Genomic DNA, 22,655 nt, shown 5'->3' on the forward strand with positions numbered 1-22,655 from the left:
ACATCTCAATTGTCTAAGTGCCAAAACAGACATTGAAAAGGCTCTCAGCGCGTATGAAGGGAATCAAAAATACTGTTAGTAGTTTCAAGAGAGTTTATGTGATTCGCAACACACTATTCAATGATTTGAGTCCCCAAGTTTCTGCTGAGCACAAACCAAAACACTATGTGAACTGGCTTTGGAGTCGGCTTCCCCTCTCCTGCTTGTCCTCACTTTCTGTGGAAACTTATACGGTTACCTCACATTCCTCCCTCTGCCCTCGTCACAGCCTGCAAATCCTTCACTTTTTCTTGCTCCCTGTGTTTCCTTTCCCTTCGAGGTAGACTGACCCCTAGAGGGCCTCCAAGTGCAACCATTTAACCTCCCAGAGGAAATTATTTCAAATGATAACTAGGGCAAGGCAAAAAAGTAGTTCCCCTAGCAAAATTTGGTATTATTGATATTTTCATACACCAGTATAGTGTTTTCAGCTCCACCTTCTTCACAAAGAAATGAGAAGACCTAGTGTAAAACATTAGCTATTAAAAAGTACCTTAAATGAAAATGAACTCATGCTGTTCAATGCAGAATTAACACTTCATTCAGCCAAACTGCCACTATGAACATACTTTTGAAGGAGTTTTTATTTTTTTTTCCTATTTATGTATGTATTTTAAGAAGAAAACGATATTTGGTTTCAGAATGTTCTCTTGCATTAATCACATTAGTTAGTGTTATTATTTTTTAATAACTTATTAAGCTTAATAGAATCCTTTGGGATTTTGACGGTTACAATGTACAATTATGAGTATGGAGCATATGTGCTGCCCAAGGCTTTAGACACAAAGCCCAGGATACTTTCATGTCCTGCATCAGATGCCTTTCAGTTGCATAGTGTATTCACTTTAATTAAAACAATGTGCATGGAGTAGTACCAGCAATACAGCGATCACAGCTGACTTGTCACTAGGTAATTATTTTTATTATCAGGTGAGTCAGCCCATTGGCAGAGTAGTAAGGAAGGTCAGATAATTGTGTCTGACGATGTGGAAAAGACTTATTGTCAGTGTATCATGCGAAGCAGTCAGCAACTGCTGATTGCACAGGGAAGATTAAGGTGTGGGTCAGCAGACTGCACGGTAGAGAAGGGGAAAAGGGTGGGAGAGACAGCCAGCACTCCTGGAAGCTTGTCTCCACAGTTTAAATTGCTGTCTCTAGGTGTAATAATGAGGTAGATATTTCTGCCCTTAAAGTCTGATGGTTTCTCATTCTGATTATAGATCGATCAGTGGAGATAGATTTGGCTATGAGGGGTCATTTTAAATGTTCCCAATTATATTTGCTTCTGTAGTTTGATAGTATGCCGGTTCAGCTCTTTTGCCTGTGGTATTACTATAAAATCTTTTTTGAACAAAATTGGGTAACCCAGCCTCTCTGCTAAAAAAATTTTTTTTTAACATTTTTTTCAAGAATGTGAAAGATAAAAAGAGCATATAAAGGATTTTTATCACTAAAGGAACTTGTGAGGCTCATTCTGGGTACATTAAGAGATTTTCCAGACATTTTAGAGCATAGGAGAATGGGCAGATTTAACCAATCTAGGAAATTTAGGAGGAGGTTGTTAGGAGAGAGGACGTTGTGTTTTGGGACATCCAAAGGCAAAAATTTCCAGCAGGTGTGGGCAATGTGCTGTTGATGGTCGGGGGCTGGACTTTCATGCTGGAAACAGAAGGGGTAAATAAAACCATCCAAAGCTTTTTAATGTTGGCATCCCCACTACTTGACACATTATACTTCATAGATAATTAGTTGAATACATGAATGAAAACAGTGGAGACAAAGATAGAGGACAAAGGCTTGGAGTTAGCAGCAAGTAGGGAGGACAGAAGAGAGTCTGAAATCAGGGACACTAATTAAGGGTCTAGTAGTTTGGGAGGTCCTTCGATGGCATTTTCCAGAGCACAAAAAAAACAAACAACAAATAAACCTTATATAAGAGGGCCCAGCTGCTGGTTAGAAGAGAGAGACATTCCCTACTTATTAAGATAATATATAGAAAACAGTGACGTCTCTTATAAACCTTAGATTGAAAATGAAAGAGAAAAAATAAGACGCTGGATTAATTCAGGAGATCCAACAAATAGGAGTTGCAAAAATAAAAACAAAAATAACAGAAATGAAAAAATAAATTCTGCTTAAGGTCCATTAATCAGCAAGCAGGATAAATAAAACAAGATCGATACCTGTATACATTCTAAAATTTTCAAGGAGAAAAGTATAAGCTACTTACAGAAGAGCAAGAGATTCAGATGGCACCGGTTACTTTAGGATGTACTCCAACAAAAGAGCTGAGACAGAAAGGGGAGCAAGCAAATCCACTGCTAAAGAACAGTGAAGTCCCTAACAGCTGTGTAGCAGGCACAGAGAACAACTTGTTCAGATTGGAGCAGGAGGAGAAGAGGGTTCCAAGAGAGATGCCTCTGAATTAAAGAGGAAAAAAGAAAAACAGATTATCTCATGTTTAACCGAATTAGAAGTTTGAGATCAGTTGGGAAGTTTGGGGCTGCATTAATGATAAGTATTAAAAATTAGACAAAATGAAATAATTATTAACCTTGGGGAAAATAAACTTGTACCAAAAAAAAAAAGAAAAGTGTAATCATAATTTGATAGTTGGCTCAGTATGAGTATCATTTATATAAGCATTCCAAAACGTAATAGTAAAACCAGTACAACCAAGCATCATGATGATGCATGAAATATTAGTAGCGTGGGGTTTGGGATGTGTTGGTGGACAGGAAAATCTAAGAGTTAAATACTTATCTCCTATAATAGGACATGATCAGATAATATTTAAAACTGAAAAATCAAGAAATAGAAGTAAAAGCATGTTTTTTAGAAATATGGAAGCAAATACTAGAAGAAGCAGCTACAATAGTTGAGAATAATTACTTTAGGGAGTGAGAATCAATTATGAGGGAGCAGGGAGTCAGGGGATTCTTCACTAAATACTGTAGAATCATTTGTATTTTTAAATTATACATGAATAAATTTGATTTTTTTAGTTTGAAATAAAAAACAGATTATTGGAAATTGTCCAAACTACAGAGGTATATTTAAAGAAACATAGGAAACAAGTAAAACTTAATATAAAATTAAGTGAAAGAGTTTGGAAAATTAAATTTTCAACTCAGACTAAGGAGTCGATAGATACCATCAAGATAATAAATTTCAAAATAGGCTCATAAGCATATTTTTTAGCTTATACCTATAGAATTGAAAAGGGGAAAGTTTAGTGAGTCTCTAGGGAGTGAGAGTGTTAAATTTTTAATCATGTACTCCTGTTTAATTTTTTATCACATGCACAGAAAAAGAAATATCCCGAAAAAATAAAACGGAAAAGAACCAGGAGTCGCAGATACAATTCCTAGAAACTAAGGGAAAAAAGCATTTCAAGAATAGCATACTTACCAATGAGGCAGAAGTAAATAAAACTGCAGAAAAGTCACTACCAGTGGCAGATAAATCACTAGCAATATTTAATATAATTGAGTTCTTTCCTTTATAGATGGTCTTAAGTCAGTAGGGAGCAAGGGAGTAGTTAGGAGCAAAAGAGATAGAAAAGGTAAGGATGATGTTACCTCTAAAAAAATTTTTGCAGGGAGTTTGAGTCTGATGGCTTCTCTTTTAGAATGCTTTTCTAAGAATGAATAATGAAAAGATTTTGATATTTGGGAGAGGTGCTTAAACTTTAGCGTGCTCTAAAGTCACCTGGATAGCTCGTTAAACACAAATGCTGGGTCCCATCCCCAGAGCTTCTGATTCTGTAGGACTGGGGTGGAACCTAAGAATTTGCATTTATAACAAGCTCCCAAGTGTTGCTGATACTGCTACACTGGAGTAGTGCATTATTTAGGGAGGAGTAAAGGTCTGCACATGTTTTTCAGTATGCCTGGAATACCCATCTCACCCAACCCTCATTCCCTCTTTTTAAATCTTGTAAAATCCTTTGTTTAGAAATTCTTTAACCAGAAATAGGGAGTCAGTCACCGCCCCAATCATAAATTTATTCGAAGTAGGGACAGTGTCTGTGCCTCCAGCACAGGGCCTGGCCTGGAGCAGATGCCTAGTTAAGTGTTGGTCACATTGAGTGGGTTGTTGGCCTGTGCTCATCAAATTGAGGAACATGAACTTGTAAGAACAAATCGGCAGTTACAGATTTGGTCCAGAAAAATTCCAATGGAGGAGAAAGATGGATTCGGTTGGGAATTAAAAAGGTATGTGGTAGAATGTGCAAGCAGCTAAAGGCACATGTGAGTATCATTAAGAGAATGGCTGTGAGTAGTTCTTAACCTTGGTTGCACGATAAAATTGCTGATTCCATTACCGGTTCCTGGGTCTCACCCCAGCAATTTAATTGGTCTGGGATGTGGTATGGACATCAAGATATTTTAAAGCTTCCCAGGTGATTTTAATGGGTAGCCAGGGGTAAGCTCTGTGGGGTTCCTGATGGATAGAAAGCTAAGTGATGCCAGGAAGGGAGTGATAAACTCCAGGAAGAAGACAGAGCTAAAGGTTTGAAAGCTGAAATGAGGACCCAGTGGAAATTTTGTAGGACAGGCAAGCATTAGTGTCATAGAAGTTGTGGGTTTTGAATCCTGTCACTTACGTCTTCAGTTTCTGTAAATAAGAGTCATAGCTCTTTTCCTCCAAGGTTGCTGTGAGAATTTGAGATGTAATGTTTAATAAAAACAGTGGATTGCAAATGGTAAGCATTAAGTAAGTGGTACTTTATTACTTTCACTATAATAACATAGGCTCGAAGTCAGATGATGCTGAAATTCCTTTAACAATCCTGAAAGTGAAGTGGTTTTTCCAGGTGGCAGTTGAGATGTGTGCTACTAGATGGTGATGTGACTAGCAGTCACTTTGCCCCTTCTTATTTGACTTCAAATATTTGACACTTCCATATATATTTTAAAGACGCATGCAAATCAATATATTCTGATGTCACTGTCACGAGATTATAATAAAAATCTTTAAGCATACGTGCTTTCTACTTCATAAAGTTATACCAAATGCCAGGCCTGGAACAAGCCACACTTTTCTTGACCTTTAATATGTCCCCATCTTAAGATGCCAGCTTCCTCAGGGATCCCCCTCACTCAACAACCTTCCTGTCTGTTTTCAGTATATCTGCACTATGGATCTAGACATCCAGGCTGAGTGTGAGTGCTGAGTTTGTATTTCGTACTGCAAGATTTGGGTCCTAACAAATCTGAGGGCTAAGCTTACTCCTTTACGGGAGCAAAGCAAGGAGCTCACGCTTTTGTTCATTATACTATTATACCTACCTGGAAAATATTTTGGTTTCTCAATTCTCTGAAACATAATCCCCCCCATACCCCACCCCACCTCGACTCTGTTTTTTTATGGAAAGGTCCTCGGCTAGGGTTTGTGCAATAAATACCTTTGCTTTATTAGTTAATTAGAAGGTTTACTAAACATGCATTGTTCTACTACAGAATATACAATTCTGATTGAATTTAGTTTTGCTTTTAATCTAAATTATTAAATGTCACGAGGAGGTGACAGCATTCCTGGCTGGAAACCCACCCTTCCCTTTGGGGTGTACTATCTTATCTCTTTATCTCCTAAATTCCACAGGGCTGCAGCCTTCTTTAGTGTGCCTGTCTCCTTCTAAAATGTACTTTCAATTAATCTTACTTTTTCTCAAAAAAAAAAAAAATCCCACAAGTAGCTGAGGTACTGAGAAAGCATATCGGAATAAATACCTTTGTACAGTAAAGCAGTTTGAGGAGGCAAAATTTAAGAAGGAAATTTTGGAGGAGGGACACAGAGCGAGGGGGAATTACGGTGGGAGGAGGAAACACATTTTGAGTGGGAAACATGCGTATTGAGTCTTCCTCTTCCACTAATTCGAAGGTCTCCACATGCCCCTGAGGTTCAGAGGTTTCTTCCCCATCTTTCATTTCACAAGTCTCCCCGCCTCAAGTGGAGTGACCTCATCCTTCTCTTTCGTTTCACAAGCCACCCTCTCCTCAGGTGAAGGGATTTCCTCCCCTTCTTCCTTCGGGTCAGTGGCCTCGCTCTCCTTAGGTAGGCACTTATTAAATGTTTGATCATGATAAGTTTGAGGAGGATGTGAGGAAACAAAGTACTTTTGTTAAATGCCTGGTGAGAGTTTAAACTGGTGCAACCACTTGGCAACTTAGATCTATTCAATTGAATATATGCATACCCGTCACCCAGCAGTTTCATGTCTAGTTTCATACCTTAAAGAACCCCGCTCAAGATGTCAATAGCAGCACTGTGTGCAATAACAAGGAGAAACATAAACTTAGAGACCCACAGGTTTTGAACTAGGTCAATGGTTTTGAAAGGTGAGTGGGAAGCAGAAGAGACATCTACCACATCTCCAGGTCCCCAGGTATGAAGGATGAGAGGAAAGATTGCCAATCCATGTAATGTAAAAAGCCAGACTATAGGACGCCGATCTCTAGTTGGAGCTGGTCCTAGTTGGGTCCAAGGACTCCAGACACCCTGGCTCTAGAACTGCACAATCAATTCGCACAGACCTAATACCCTAATACCTCAAAGCCTCCCTGCCTTACTCAAGAATCCAGTCTTTCCCCCACTCCTCTTTCCACTTTGAACGGCGTGTGTTCACATCTGCCTCTCATGCTAAAAGACATAAATCGCAAGCCTGTTTGTTGAAGGGCAGGGGACACATTTTCTTTACCTTGGTCTCCACTGCTCCCAACTCTATCCTCAGTACCTACCACAGAAGTTTATACCCAAGAATCAAGATTTATTTACCTTAAAAAAAAAAAAAAATGAATGCTTCATTAGCCTGTTGGCTTTCCCTCTTCTTCAAAACACACAGATAGAACTCTACTAGGCTTCCATATTGTTCAGTCCCTGGTGCTGGGGGAAGAGCACTTCAGACGCAGGGCTGAGCCAGGATGCATAGACCAGCGGAACACACACACCCTTCCGAGATCAGATTATCCACTTCCACAAGTCAGTCCATGGGAAGACCAATCAACCCCGAGACCAAGATGGTTCATGCAAATGCCTTGGGCCTGTAAAGTCATCTGGGGGGACAGTTTTCTGCCCTCTATATCTTCCTGCAAAAGATAAAGCTGTCAGTGAAAATCCTTTACATTTCCCATTCAGCCCCTTGGGTTCCACCTTCCTACAAAATAGGTTGGGCCTGGATAGCTCCAAGGATCCTAGCTGTGTCTCTAGGATTTAATATTATCAGTGGTTAGGAGGCCCTTTTAATTTCAGGGTTTGAGAGTAAGCAACAGGCCTTCATGTTTTGGACGAATGTGAGTTTTTCTGAGACATGGTGCTATAGAAGTGTTTTTATATTTTCTAACTAGATTTTTTAAAATTTAATTTATCAAAAAGAACTATGTCTTTGGTTTTATAATTTATATGGCTGATTTCATGGACTCTTAAAAGTATATTCTCTTTCTAAAAATTAAAAAGCCTTCCTGCTAGAACGTGCATGGGGTATATATCTCTCACATCCCAAATACACTCACTGTAGTATTGAGGGTGTGGCATTTTCACTCCCATTGCCAAGCACACTTCGTGATGATCTTCTCTATTTGCAACTGCTGTCGAACTTTTATTTTGCCCCCTGTCCTCCCCCACTTTATATCTAGACTGCGACGTACCAGGTCTCTACCCTCACACTGGGCAATTTGCTTTATATCACATAGGATTAAGATCACAAGATTAGAGAGTAAAGTGGAATGGACTTGAATCCAGCCTTCACTCTTTAACTGACCTTGGAAAGTTATTTAACCCCTCTGCTCCAGGTTCTTCTACAGAGGTACCCACCTCTGTAGGGACTCAAAATTTTGAGTGCTTAGCATAAAGTAAGGGCTTCGTTTATATTCAGTAGTTGTAGTGCTGTTATATATTGACTAAACAAGCTAGTAAAGAAAGGAACAGGTTACCAACAAATCTTGACTTTTGAAGGTACCCTAAATATATATATTACTGACTTTCTTCCTCACTCCCATAATGGATGGTTTGTTTTATAGTCAGCTGAACATACATGTCCAGATTCCTACCAAGTATAGAAATCTCCTTCTCCACATCCCGAATTGGTAGATTTTGAGTCTCTATTTGAATGCTTGCTTTGGTGGGTGTTCATGTGCCATTCCAATCCGTAACTGCCTTAATTATTAGATTTTTTTTTTCTCCTTAGAAAGACCTAAAACCAATCTTCTTGTAATCTCTATCATTCTCATTCTGTTCTGTGGAAATGCAGAAAATTGAGTTCCATAATCTCTATTTTTTTTTTAGAAAGGTTTTAGATTTATTCACTCACTCCATCAGTACTCATTAAGTAATTGTTATGTGCCAGGCATATGAATATTGAGAAGCAGTCCTTATCCCCATGATTCCTGTGATTGGGTGGGAAAGATAGTCACACAAATATATATCATCACAATTTGTGAGAAATACTTCAAGGGTGCTATGGAGAGGAAAACAGGAGAAATTAATTTAAACGTGAGTAGCCAAAGAAGGCTTGCATAAGGGAAGTGACTTTTAAGTTGATGCCAGGCCCGACTGCTTCGGGGGGCAGGGGGACACTTCCAGGCAAGGAGAGCTGGAATGTGGAGCAGAGGGAACGGAAATAGATGGGATTAGGTGGTAGACAAGGAGAGGACCTTTGCCTGTATAATTAGGGAATCTGAATTTTATTCCAAGCACAAAGACCACCGAAAAGTTTTAAGCAGGGGAGGGCCATTACTATTTTATATTTAAAAAGATAACCAGCTATTGTGTGGAAGAGGGATTGGAAGACGATGAGTGGAAATTCCAATTAAAAGGCAGCTGATGATGATGAATTGAATTAGGGTGGTCACCACAGAGATGAAAAATAAACAGATTTGAGAAATATTTTGGAGTTCGGCTTCAGAGGACTTTGTGGTAGATTACATATGGCAGGTGAGAGAGGGGATTTTCAGGTTGATTTCAAAGAGTAAGCACCTGTATGGTTATCAGCCTAGCTTCCTTTCCAGCTGGACAGTCACCAGCCAGCAATCAAGAATTTTCAATATTCCACCTAGTGGATTTCTAATTAGGCAGCTGGAGAGGCCATCTACTAAGAGGAGGAAAGCTAGAGGGAAAATGAATTGAGGGGATTCGGTTGTTGAATCAAGAGTTTGGATTTGGTTGTGTTAATTTTAATAAGCCCTTGAGATATTAAAATGCAGATGTTAAGTTGGCAAGTGGATATAATGACTAGGCTGGGAATTGTCAGCACGTTGTTGGCATTTAAAGCTATGGGAATGTATATTCTGTCACCTAGACCCTGAATGTGCAAGTGGGAGGCAGGCCCAGGACTGAGCCACAGGGGGTAAGCAGAATAGCAAAGAGTTGGAAAAGTGGGCAGCAGGAGGAGGAAAGCCAGAGAATGTGGGTCATGGAAGTTTGGGCCACTTGATGGGGATGCAAGCTGGAATGGAATGTGTTTATGAAGGTGGTGTAGGTTGAGAGTGGGTAAGATTACAGAGGTCACACACAAAGACAACTCCTCCGATACACTTGCTGTGAGGGGGAGTAAGAAGGGCTGGTGGTGAGTGGAGGGGCTCTTATGGTCAGGGAGAATCTGTCATTTCCTCTCTGTGTCTTATCCTAAATATTCCTCCAGTTTGTCGTTTTCTATATGACAGTATTTCCAGATAATTGTATAACTCACACTTAGCAGTGTTTTCCCCCAGTTCAAGATGCTCCACCCAGAATGTATTCTGATCCAGGGGGTGCTGGCGCCAGAGCTGCTCTGTGGCTTTCCTTGTTCTAAATATTAACAGATGCAACTAAGCTTACAGGTTTAGGCGGCCATGCCCTCTGTTGGTTTATTCTGAAACTGCAATCAAATTGAGCTTTGCACTACTGTCAAGCTAAGGTCCTTTCACTCTGTCCTTGTGCACTGAGTATTGTAACATAGAAGAACAGTTGATCAGAAGCAGGGGTAGCCCAGAAGCTCTTGAGAAAGCAGGTCTGACCACTCTATGTAGAAGACAACTCCAGGATAAGCACACAAGGCCATCTTTTATCATTCCTATTTAACAGATGAAGTTGAAACTCAGGTACAGCGTCATTTAAGTGGCAGAAACTGAACACCAGAACTCCATTCTGTGTCCTAGTATGGGCTGTCAGAACTCTACCATATTTCTTCTGAGTGCTTTGGAATGATTTTTGCAGGATAGAAACATATAAAGTGGATGTTTAAATGTTATTCTGCTATACTTGGGACCATCTAAAAGGCAAATCATAGGGAATCAGAGATATTTGTTCATTCTTTCATTCACCAACTATTAATTGAATAGCCGCTACACACTGGACACTGTCCTTCATAACAGGGATATAGAAGTGAATAAAACTGATAAACTTCCTGCCCATATATTCTAATATGAAGTGATAGGGAATTAATAAGGTAAAATATACCCAGTGCATTAGTAATGGTGGTAAGAAGGAAACAGAAAGCAGGGAAAGAAGACATGAAATGTCGGGACAAGGCACTGGTGTGGAAATTTTAGTTCGAGTGACCAGGGAAGGGACTTTAGTGACCTGAAGGAAGTGAAGGAGCTAGCCACACAGATGCTGAATATAGAGCATTCCAGGCAGAAGGCAAAGCGGTTGCAAAGCGCTGAGGCGGAGCTTTCTCTGGCATGTTAGAGGAATAGCAAGGAGGCCAGCATGGCTGGAACCGAGTGAACGCAGAGAATGAGGAGAAGACGGCGGAGACATAACTGGCAGATCTACATTTGACCTTGTAGTAAGGACTTCGGTGTGTGAACCCAGGGAATCAGGTTTCCTTTGGATGGTTTTAAGCAGAGGAGTGAAGCAATTTCTATTTTAACAGGACCATTCTAGCTGCCATACACTGAAAGGGAGAGGGGCAGAACCCAGTGAGGAGGCTGTTGTAAAACTCCAGTCAAGAGATAATTCCGTAGAAAAGCCAGTAGAATTTTACAAGGATCAAAATGTGGTTTATGAGAGAAAAAGTAGTCAAGGGTGACATTAAGGCATTTGCTGGAACTGCAAGAATGAAGCTGTAGTTACCTGAGATGAGGAAGGCTATGACAGCAACGGAGGTGGTGGGGGCTCGGTGTGGGACATATTAGGTTTGAGATACCTACTGGACATCCCATTGCTGATTGGATATTATGGATCTAAAGTTAAGGAAGAGGTGGCGCTGGAGATGCAGATTCAGGAATTATCATTATACTATCATATAGATGGTATTGATGAGATCAGATGAGATGAGTAAGGGGATATGCTTAGATGGAAAAGATAAGAAGCTCAAGGACTGAGCCCTGTGGTAATCTGATAGAGGATTTCAGGGGTAGGAAGGAATAGCCAGAAGGTAGTAAACTGTGGTGTAAAGTGTGGTGTCATGGAAGCCAAATGAAGAAAATAGTTTAAGAAAGAATAATCCGTAGTGTCAACTGCTTCAGAATAGGATGAGGACTGAAGACTGACCATCAGGGTATAGTATGGTCTCTCTAATTCTCCCTTGACTTATAGTGGATTGTCTTGTTCTAACTTTTCCCCCAGGTTGTAGCAGATACCAATATAAACGCCATAGCAACTCAGCTTGAGAACCTGTCTACGGGCTACCACCTTGGTTCACCCACTGCTGAACATCATCCGCAAGATGCAGAGTGAGTGTTCTAGTTGCAAAGTGCCTGTTATGTGTGTGGGCAAAGCTCAGTGAGACCTTTTCCAGGTTCTAGAGTGTGCTTTCTATGGGAGAGGAGAGGGAAAGTGCATGCTACCTTTTCTGATTCCTAGAGAATCTCCAAGAGAGCACCAGGATTTTCTTATTTCTCACAAAATTTTGTTTCTCAGCAACTGTTGTTACAGGGCCTGCACATCCTGCATCTGGTCACTTTGACATGGCGCCTGTGCCTCCTCCCCTAAGGAACCTTAGATTTACAGCCCAGGTGCACCCTGCTTTGCTACGCACAGAACCAGGCTTCCTTAGTTTTCTAAGTGAAATCTTATTGTTATACTTGCTGGCATCCTTCATTAAAATCAGTCATTGCAGTGAAAATTGCTCATTAAAAACAGTGTTTCTCTAACTCGAATGTGCATAAGAATAATCTAAAGAGCATATTTAAAATTGCTAATTCCCCTGGCCCCATTCTCAGAGGTTCTGAGTAGGTGGATTCTCCTGTGAAATTTTGCTACCGATAGGCAGAGGAGCCTTGCTTTGTGAAATGAGCCTAAAGTTATGCTTCTCAGTGCCTCCAGTGCCTAGTTGCACTAGGTGCTAGATAAGTGTGTGTTGACTGATCTGAATGGTTTATTGGACAGATCTGATGATCACAGCCATTTCCAACTTTTTCCTGGTAGTTCATCACCGTAAATGACACCTTTGAGTTCAGTTTTCTTGAGAAAACAATATTAAACTAAGTTCATTATACTATTTTCTCATCATGACAGTAAGAAATGCATGCCATGAAAATATAACAAATACACGAAAGTATAACATTTTCAAGTTACAATGGCCCTTTCCTTAAAAAGAAAAAAAAAAAATCTAGACCCTTATAGGAAGAATAGTGTATAGTTAGCATTTTGTGATGTGCCCATGTTTTTTTACAATTCCACAGCTGCACAACTGCTGGCAGGTTGAGAACCACTAGCTTAAAAGAATTTAGAATTTAAGTCATTTATAATCCAACCACTGTTAACATTTGGAGCTTTTTTTTTTTTTTTGCTAGTCTTCTATATGAAAAATTAAAACTACTTGAAAATGTGAGATAAATGGAGGCAAACTCCAGCTGATATTGCCATTTGAGGAGTAGAGCTGCATTCCTTCCTCTCCCCTTAAAAACAGCTCTCTAATCGTGAATAGGCACATTTACGAAGGCCTTGAATGATTTGGTGGCCTCCAAGAGCTAGCTCTAAAACAATGAGTTTGGACATCTGGGTTCCCATTTCAATATCCTTGGAAATGGGGGCAGTGTTTGAAAGAGAAAAACATAAATCAAGTTCATGTATAACTAGTGGGTCATTACGGAAGGTACTTACAAAGCCACAAAGTGATAAAAAGTAGAGCCTTATTCATGACGTCATTACCATTCAGCCGTAAGGGATAGTTCATCATTATTTCAGCAGATATTTACAGAGTGCCTTCCCAAGGCTAGACACTGTACAAAGGCTGAGTCCTGAGGACTCAAACTTAGAAACATAGGTGAAGGCACTCAAGGAACTACCAGAGAACTAGAAAAACAGACCCATAAATCCATGGTTATAAAAGCGTTGATAATATAAAAGAGCTACGGTCAGTGAGATGGATAAGTAAGCACAGGGTCCCATGAAACCATGGAAGAGGGATTTATCTCAATTAGGGAGTGTACTTGGTGGCACTAATGCTAAAGCTGAGGTTTAAAATAATTTGGAAAAAAGCAGGAGTGGCCTTCAGAACAATCAACAATTTATACAGCATAAACATTCAGCAATTACCGTGGATGCCTGCTATAAGCAGCCAGTAAGCACATCAACAAATAACTGGTATCATTGTGAACCAGCCAAAAATCAAGCCTAAAAATAAGCCAGGTAAAATTGAGAAGGGGGAGAAGGAAAAATCCTATAGTTAGGCAGAATAGCATATCCAGAGGTTGCTTATATCCCAGTTCTGCAAATTTTTCTAAATATGTAAATGGCTGAGTTTATGTCAGATGGCTCTGCCTCTCGGACATGCATGCCACCACAAAACAAGTGATGCTGCGAGTATACAAATGTGAACCTACTACAGATAAGACGTCAGGGTCTGGGATACCAGAGTTCCTTTCATTTTTTACTCTTTGGACAACCACATCTGGGAATAAGAAACTGGTACTAGTTAACCTTAGATTTAACTATTTGAGCCCACATAGGTAATTTAATTTTTAGACATGTTATTTCTGAGAGAGATGACTTCCACACTGGACGAAGCTCTGAAAATCTAAATAATACATTTGAAGCAGATTGTTTTTATCCATTTTGCTTTACCTTGGTTTCTCTCTTCTCTCCTGGATTTCAGTTCTCATTTACACAGTCATGATCCTGAATGAGTTTGCGACAGGCACAATGCATAACGCTAGGACTTAAGGAGTTCATGGTCTGATAGAGGAGAAAGATGGTTAAGTAATCGCACTATGATATAATAATGGAAATCTGGACCAAGTGCAAAGGGATCACAGGGTAGGGTGTGGCTAATTCTCCCAAGGGCATCAGGGAAACATCACGTTGAAGGTGGCTCTTGAAGAATGAGTTTTCACCCTACATGGTAGTGGTAGAGCAGGTGTGCAAGGGCACTTCCTGGATGTGCCAGGAAGGGAAGAGGGGCAGTTTACTGAGCTCTCGGGCAGCTGTCACCTGTTCTGGACAGAAGTCCACCTGCAGATTGGTGGTCAACTGTAAGCTAAGGTAATACCCCACCTCTTTGTCTCCAGGCACATTCTTCAAGGATCTAAAGACAACTTCATTCGGGTTGAAAATAGTAAGCTCGAGAGTTGAAACTAAGCATATAGAGAAGTGCTTTAACAATTTCAGCATCATGACTTTATTTTTAAATTAAAAAAACAAAACAAAACTGGGTTTTATGAAAGAGAAACTCCAAAATCGTCAAGAGCATTGGTCATTAGTCCTGCATGATACGGGAAAATTTTTAAATGCTTCTAGATTGTTCCCTGAGAGTTCAGTTTAGTTACCTGACCTTAACAGTTTCGCAGTATGAAAGTCTCTCTCAAATCTGTGTTCTTCCATTAAAATGAAATTCCTTCTCAATATCTCTTCTTGAATTAAACAGCATGCATTGTGTTTTCAGAACACCTCCACCTAAGATTATTACTTTGGAGAAAGGCTCTGAAGGATTGGGGTTTAGTATTGTAGGGGGTTATGGAAGTCCCCATGGAGACCTGCCAATTTATGTCAAGACTATATTTGCAAAGGTATTTTTTTCCTTTTTACTGTACTTTTTTTTTTTTTAATCAAACCTAGGTGAGATTTTTTTTTTTTTTAAGTGCTTTGCTTTATTCGGGGCTATACCTAGATGTATACATGTATGCTTATTTCATTTAATCTTATATAAAATTCCTATACCAGAGTAGTAAAAGACAAGTTCTTTTGTAATAATGGAGTCACTAGAAGTATAGTTTTCTTTGGACTCTATTACGAAAGTAGCTGCTAACAGATTTTAAAGAGCATCTTCTTTAAGCAGCACAATATAAGAGCACTGCCACGAATATTGCTCTGGGATAGATGATTTGGCTTTCTCTTTTAAAAGAAGATAACACACCAGAGGGCCAACATGGCATACAGCTTCGTACAAGCTTCAGATCAGTGCTACCTTAACAGCTGCCCATCAGGACACCTTAGTTTAAGGTGGTTTCTCTCTTACCATACTCTGCAGGATCAGCCAGATAAATGAGACTAAGATTAGATAATAGTGTTTTTCAGGAATTAAGTACTGCAATGCATCCTACTTAATACATGGTGTGCACGCCCGTAGATTGCTCTTAGATAAGTTACTTTTAACTTCATTGGGTTTTTGAAAGTTGGAGTTTAATTTTATTATAAAATTTTGAAGATCTCTGAAAAGTATTTAGTATTAATATTACAATTTTATTCTCCTTGGTTTTATCACAATCATTTGTTTATTAATTGATTCAATTGCCTTTAGCTTTATTTTCCTAAAGAAACAAAGATCTTCAAAAGAAGAAATAAGATAGATGCTTTCTTTTTCTAGAAGGTTATACTATACTTTAAATATAAATCCACTTTTACTTGTGCAGATCTTATCACCTGTTGATTGGGCCTAACCGTGGCCAGACCTAATCCTTACGTCATTAGGCATTTGCTTTTGAGACACGTTAGGCAGCTGCAGATGTACCCACCTATTTCCATGTATCTAAGATGCCTACTAAGAAAGTATGCTATTCCCGAACACATCTGCTGACCTGGTGACAAGCAAAACAGGAGTGGGGAGGCAGATTAGAAACACTCTGAATAATAATACTGCCCCAGTCTGATCACTTCCAAAGTAGATAAACCACCTACAGACCCGCCTTTTCCTAAAACAGCATTATAAGTACTTGTGATGATTGTTCTTTTAGGGCATTATTATAATTTGTTTTTTAAAGAGCCAGCTATGTAGGTAAGGATAGTGGAAAGACTGCAAAGTTAGCCTTCACCTTTTAGCAAGTTGTGCCTGCCCCTCTGTAAAGCCCCTCCAGAATGATGTAATCACCAGCTCACTTCACAACTGTAAGAAAATCAGTTGTGGTCCAAAGAGAAGAGTGGTCAGCTTCTAAGGCTTTTTGACGTGAGGCCCAGAGTTCAGCAGTCTATACCAGCTGTGCTTGTCTACACATGCACATAGACTGGTGGGGCCAGAGCCAGGCACCTTTTGTCAGGTCACCAGAACATACAGCTGAAAGTGAAATGACCATGCGTTGCTGGCAGGTTTTGTTTTGTTTTGTTTTTTTTAAAGAAACCACCATCAAATCACAGTGGGACAACAGTAGTGGGAATAATGAGTGGACTAACGCTCACACAAAATGCTCTTTTCAAAGGCCCCCATTGAAAGCGGTCATTTAGTAAGCACTTATGTAAGTAGTAATGTACTGGTAAATATCAAATATCTTTGATATGTTTTAATTTTTAAGGAATAGAGATTTTTTGTAAAGTGAAGCAAACCTGAAAATGAAAAACTCTGAATTATAAAAAAGAAGTTCTAAAGGCCTAGCTAATGGCCTACTTAGTTCAGTCAGCCCCAATAAAAGAATATTCCAATGCAAATAGTTATCATTTAGTTAGTTCCATAGAGTTCACTATAATATTTCATTCGATGACTTTTTCTTTCTTTTTTTTATTTGTTAGAGTGAACCAATATATCCACATTTAAGAGTTTTCTGAAAAGAATCAATAAACCAAGAACTAGCAAAGGAGTTTTTTGTTTTTTTTTTTAATAGTAAAATCTTTCTGTGGCAAATCTGACACTAAGCTAAACATTTCCCCCATAGAAATTTTGAAGATCTAGAAACTATAGCTATATGTTTTCCGTTGTTTTTTAATACTGAACATATATTCTTTAAAATGTTAGTCTTTTCAGATTTCTGGATCTTAGATATCCAGAGGATGTGGGTTTTTATGTGACTTTTTTTAGTGTCCTAAGCCTCGTTTAATAATTCTCTTGCTCAACTAAGAAATTAATTTGGCCCATCAAAGTCCTATTTCCCCCTCTAGGAATATGAAGCATCACAGGTACTTTGGGTGTATACGATTTGTGAGACTTAGTCATTCTGATAAAGAGGCTGTCAGGACCATCCATTTTCATCCAGTTGTTTGGTTGGAAACTTCAAAATCAAAGCCAACTTCAATCCTCTCAGCAGCTGAATTTTACCATAAACCTTCAACAGTTAGGCGTAAAGACTTCAACAGCCCTGGAAATTTAGGGAGCAGTTTTTCAGAGCCCATGAAATATGAAAGCATAAGTTTGACCATCTCCAGAGTATCATTTTATTTTACTATCACCATTATTGAGTAAATACCATGTAATCCTTAGAACAGGTGAAAGGTAAATTAATAGATACCTATTTTACAGCACGGGGAAGGCTAAGTGAGATACATCAAGTGGGTAAAAGCCACATTTCTGAACCAGACGGAGGCCTGTCTGTGAACCAGTTTCCTCCTTCTCTGCTTAGTCCACAAATGCCACATTGATAATGTAGGAGAGGAGATGCAGATCAGTGGTAATTATCAAGTAAGCACGACAAAACCTGAAATAGTGTACATATCCTAGAAAGTTGAAAAATCTTTTTTTGTATTACTTAAGATGAAAACTTGAAGGGCTTAACATGTCTTCTTAAAAAAAACGAATTACACAGGTATCTGAGGTTTACTGAAGCCCTTAAATCTTAGCATATAAAATTTAATAAAGTCAAGTTAGCCAAGTACTTCAGATTGTATTTATTAGAGTTACTTGTTTAATCCTGTCTTTAATGCAGTTAACATACTTTCTTAAAAGAAAAAAAAAGATTCAATTGAAGTTGCAACTTAATTTTGATATTTCCCCACTGACCCACCCACCCCACCCTACCCCTCCCGCCAGTATAGACCTGGTTTTGAATATTCTTTATTACACTTTTATACAGGAATTCCACCCTTTTCACAGTTTTGAAATTCTAGATAATTCACCCACCACCTCAGGACTTCCATGCCACAGGATGACATAGGTCTCTGGAGCATTAGTGCTTCTTCCAATTCTAGTATACGTGCTCCCATAGTGAGCTCACGTCAGTGCTTCTTAGCTCAGCTTCTGAATGCAACAGTCAGGGACTAGGTGTCTGTGGGCCTCAATTAATTTCCCTAGTAATTTGATATCATTTAGAAGACTCATAGCACTAACTTTTCAAGGGATTTTCACAGTTACCCAGGCAGGTGGAGAAAGCCTCCTATAAATTGTTTTCTAAGTCTTTTCTTTCCTTACCCATTCCAAATATTTCTAGAAATATGGAATTTTTAGATACTCAGTGTTAGCATGAAAAAAGCCAGGTTTCACTTGCTTTGTGCCATTTTGAGGAGCCATGCATGACTGGTTATGTAATGAAAGTAGTCATTTAGAAACCTATTTAGATATCAAAGATAAATAAAGTTGAAGCTTTTGAGTATAATACTGCAGTATTTTAGAGATGCTACATTTTTGTGTATTTACATATAGAACAGCTTTATTGAGCTATAATTCACATACCATACAATTCACCCATTTAGAGGCTACACTTATTTTTGACAGATCCCTGCAATGCTGATAGCTTAATAATGCAACAGGAACCCTACGTGGCGGTGGTATTGACAATAAGATTATCACCAGATTCGGTTCTGCCTTTATTTGTGTATTACATATTCATGAATACGACATGATATGACATTCAAATTCCATTTAGCACTTAATTTTGAAATAAGGTCCTACTTGTGTTAAAAGAAATATGAATGTCAGTACATTTCTACTAGTATGTTATTTAAACAATGCATAATTACGGTTACTAGTCAACCATTATTCAAATAACATATCATGCATTTTGTTAATTTTCTTAAAAGCATTACCTAGGAATGACTTTAATTGGCAGTTTTTAAAGTTACTCTTTGACTGTGCATACCATAATATTAATATTATCAGAATGTTAATTGCACCCTGGATTAAACTAGAATGTTTCTTGTTTGTAGGGAGCAGCTGCAGATGACGGCCGATTGAAGCGAGGTGATCAAATTTTAGCTGTTAATGGCGAGACGCTAGAAGGTGTTACTCATGAGCAAGCTGTGGCCATTCTCAAACGCCAGAGAGGGACTGTAACCTTAACTGTGCTGTCGTGAGCCTTGGGTCCTGATCACAAGATAGATGTTGTTGTAGAATATCCATAGAAAGATGAAGTTCTGAGAGGGGGTGCAAAGTAACCTCAACTAAAATCCACCTTTGTTCTTACCATCTCATCCTTTCTGCTCAGGAGAAGTGGCTGAAGTTTCACGTGAATTTCCTGAATCAGTTGTCACCTCCCTAATGTTTCCCAGCATCTGTCACCTCTTGGTAAAGTTAATTTCTAAAACTCGAATGAGACTTATCTGCTTTGTGTTTAGCATCAATGTTTATTAGCTAGTTATGACTGGTTCTGATTATATTTGCTGAAACTGGAGTTAGCAACTATTCATTCCTTATTCCCTTCTCTCCCTACTGATACAGAAGCTTAACAGTAGCCTCAGATTTCATCCAATGAACAGAAACAAATGTTAAGCAACTTGTCATCTCATTCATGATTTAGTTATGCTAATTGTCTCTTCAAGTACGCCAGAAAACATTAGCAGTGTAATTAATTTACCAGTGATCCCCATGATGAAATACCAAAATCTCTTATGGGAAATTATTGTGCTCTCTTCTGTACGGCTTACAGTCAGATATGTCTCAAATTCATTTCTCGGGATAGATCTTTATACATTAGTCATTGGTGATTATGATGAGTCAATTTGCAGGCTGTAATCTAAAAATTCTGAAAGTCCTTTTAATTTTTTTTTTTTTTTTTTTTTAGCTACATAAATGCATACCACTAAGCAAAAGCACCTTATTCTCAACAGGAATAATTAGCATCCATGTTCTGAATTCTGACAATGCTAAATTATGTTCAAGTCCGGGAGGTTCATCTGAAATTAATGGCACCTCAGTAGGCAGCCATCATTCCCACCCCTCAGTCTTCAGACAGGGAGATAGAAACTCCAGAACCACACTTCAGAGATCAGCAAGTTTTGCCTTAAGCCAGATGAGGTCTGGGGAACCTTGGCCTTGTGGAGTGTGCAGTAACATGTTTGAGTATCCTTCCCCTTGGCTCAATACTAGCCATTCTAGCAGCACAGATTGTAGGAACATAGATGAAGCAGTGTACTTAGCCACAAAGTGACTGAGTAAATGAACTGAGCCTAGGAATTACGATAGCTTCTTGGCTGATGTTTCCTGGTCTCCAGGGAGCCCCCCATTTACTGTAGTTTTGCATGCTGACAAAGCAACTACAGCAGAAAACACAAGAATACCTTTAAAGTTAGTTAGAGACATTTTATTCAGGCATTAGCAGGGGAAAAAGTGGGGGAAATGCGTATCAGTGATGGGTTTTAGGTTCTTCAGTAAACAATGAAGGATAAGCAGCAGGATCATTAATGGAAGTAGCTGACATTATTTAACTAAAACACAATGCTGCAAATGATTCATAGTAATTATCGAAAGATAATGGGCTCTAATTTAAAATGTTATTTAATAAGTATAGATTTTAATTGAGAATTCTCTGTGAGTAGAAGTAATCACGAAGTGCATTAACTCTTGTTGGAATATTTTGTGGCTATTCCAAAGTATAGAGTGCCTAAATTTTATGTTGGAAATGTCTTTCATGACTAGTATTATTAAGTTTTCTGAAATTACACACGGCTTTTCAAATTTCTAATGTATCCAAGATATGTTGTATTGTTAGGATCTTATCTTTCAGAACAGTCTATGTTAATTGTATCTGCAAGAACACCTTAGGCAGCCAAGAAGAAATAAACCCCAATAAAACTTGAAAATGCACCTTAAAAGAATATATATACACGTATACACATAATACTTTTGAAATGTGATTTTGCTTGATTTTGATGGACTGGCCATTAAATGCACATTTTGAAAATACATAATCGTTGTGTGTCTTTACACATTATCCTTTTAGGTCACATTACTAAAAGTCTGTTGATAAAAGAAATGTGATGCTTTTTATTTTTTGCTGCAGTAAATTGACAGAATTAGTGCTTTATATAACTCCTTCTGTCTCTCCTTGCATGACTAATAAATAATTGCCTTGCCAAAAACACTTTTGCATCAGAACTTATTGACAAACTAAGGATACGAAGATGGGAATTTGTGAAAGGAGTAATTCTCTCATGGCCACATATATCGTTTTAGCCTCATCATTTGGGCCATTTACATATAGTAATGATGTCACTAATTGGAGTTAACACAAGACAGAAGTAAACAAGGAAAAATAAAATTGCCAAATGTTTGTATGTACTTGATTCTAAATAACTGTAATTGCCTATGGAGCAAATGGAGTCTTACTATATATGAAAAAGTTTCGTTTCTGCATCTGATTTTATTTTTTCTTCCAGCCATTTTGTTTCCTAATAGGAAAAAAAATTCAGCTTTTCACAGAGTTTTCCAATGTCTTATTAAAATCTGAGATTCATTAATAGCTGTCTTGTGTATTAATTGCCAGATATATTGTCAGGCTATAGAACAGATGTTTTACAAAGGAGTATAGTAGTCCAAAAATATTACACAAACAGCAGAAAAAACCTCTTATCCTGTTTAGGAAAGTGGCTTGAAATTAGACACTTTTACTGGCAATTTGTGGTTTCAATCAGTAATGCCCCTTTAAAAATATTTTTTTGAGTGGCTTATCTCAGAACTGTTGCCCCAAATCAGATAGCAAAGTGTATAACTGATTATAATGGCATGGGCTTGAGGAACTAGAGCCAGTACTATCAAAAAGTAGCAACTGAGCTGAGACCAGGACTTCCGTCATCAGCCATGCCACGGAGATAGGGAATAATACCAACTCCATCTTCCTGCCCTCCCACTTTGGAACCAGGTGAGGCACTATCGATCCCTCGGCAAGGAATTGTAGGCTGCTGTTTTATGTATCCCAGCCACACTACCCTTTTTCACACCTATTTACTAAGAACTCCTTCTTCACCTACCAGATGATAAGCTTCTTCGGAAACAGACATTAGGTTAGATTCATCTTCATATTAATTCCATCTGGTATACTTTGCAAATATTCTGTCTCATCTATAGAAATTTTGAGTCTTTTATTATACCTCCCATTTCCCTCCGTGTTAGTGTTTTCCTTTACCTCAGGGGTCAGCAAACTTTTGGTGTGAAAAACCAGATAATAAATATTTTAGGCTTTGTAGCCCTTTGCTGTCTTTGTCACAACTACTCAACTCTGCCATTGTAGCGTGAAGCAACAATAGACAGTACATAAATGAATGAGTCTGGCTGTGTTCCAATAAAGCTTTATATACAAACACAGACAGACCAAATTTGGCCCACAGGCTGTACTTTGCCC

At 38.7% G+C, this 22,655-nt stretch overlaps 1 protein-coding gene across 2 annotated transcripts in view; it reads left to right on the forward strand.

Annotated features, from left to right (window-relative positions):
• PATJ (PATJ crumbs cell polarity complex component) overlaps positions 1-21,398 on the forward strand; it is a 282,880-nt gene extending 261,482 nt beyond the window's left edge. Inside the window, exons 43-45 of one of the 2 annotated variants that reach the window (XM_036234605.1) lie at positions 11,590-11,696; positions 14,831-14,972; positions 19,246-21,398. In XM_036234605.1, coding sequence (XP_036090498.1) covers positions 11,590-11,696; positions 14,831-14,972; positions 19,246-19,392 — 396 coding nt within the window. In that variant the 3' untranslated portion in view covers positions 19,393-21,398. The remainder of the gene's footprint in view (positions 1-11,589; positions 11,697-14,830; positions 14,973-19,245) is intronic. The other variant, XM_036234602.1, reaches the window with a different exon arrangement.
• Positions 21,399-22,655: the final 1,257 nt, after the last annotated feature.

This window comes from Rousettus aegyptiacus, unplaced genomic scaffold (assembly GCF_014176215.1).
Source record: "Rousettus aegyptiacus isolate mRouAeg1 unplaced genomic scaffold, mRouAeg1.p scaffold_m13_p_1, whole genome shotgun sequence".
NCBI lineage: Eukaryota > Metazoa > Chordata > Mammalia > Chiroptera > Pteropodidae > Rousettus > Rousettus aegyptiacus.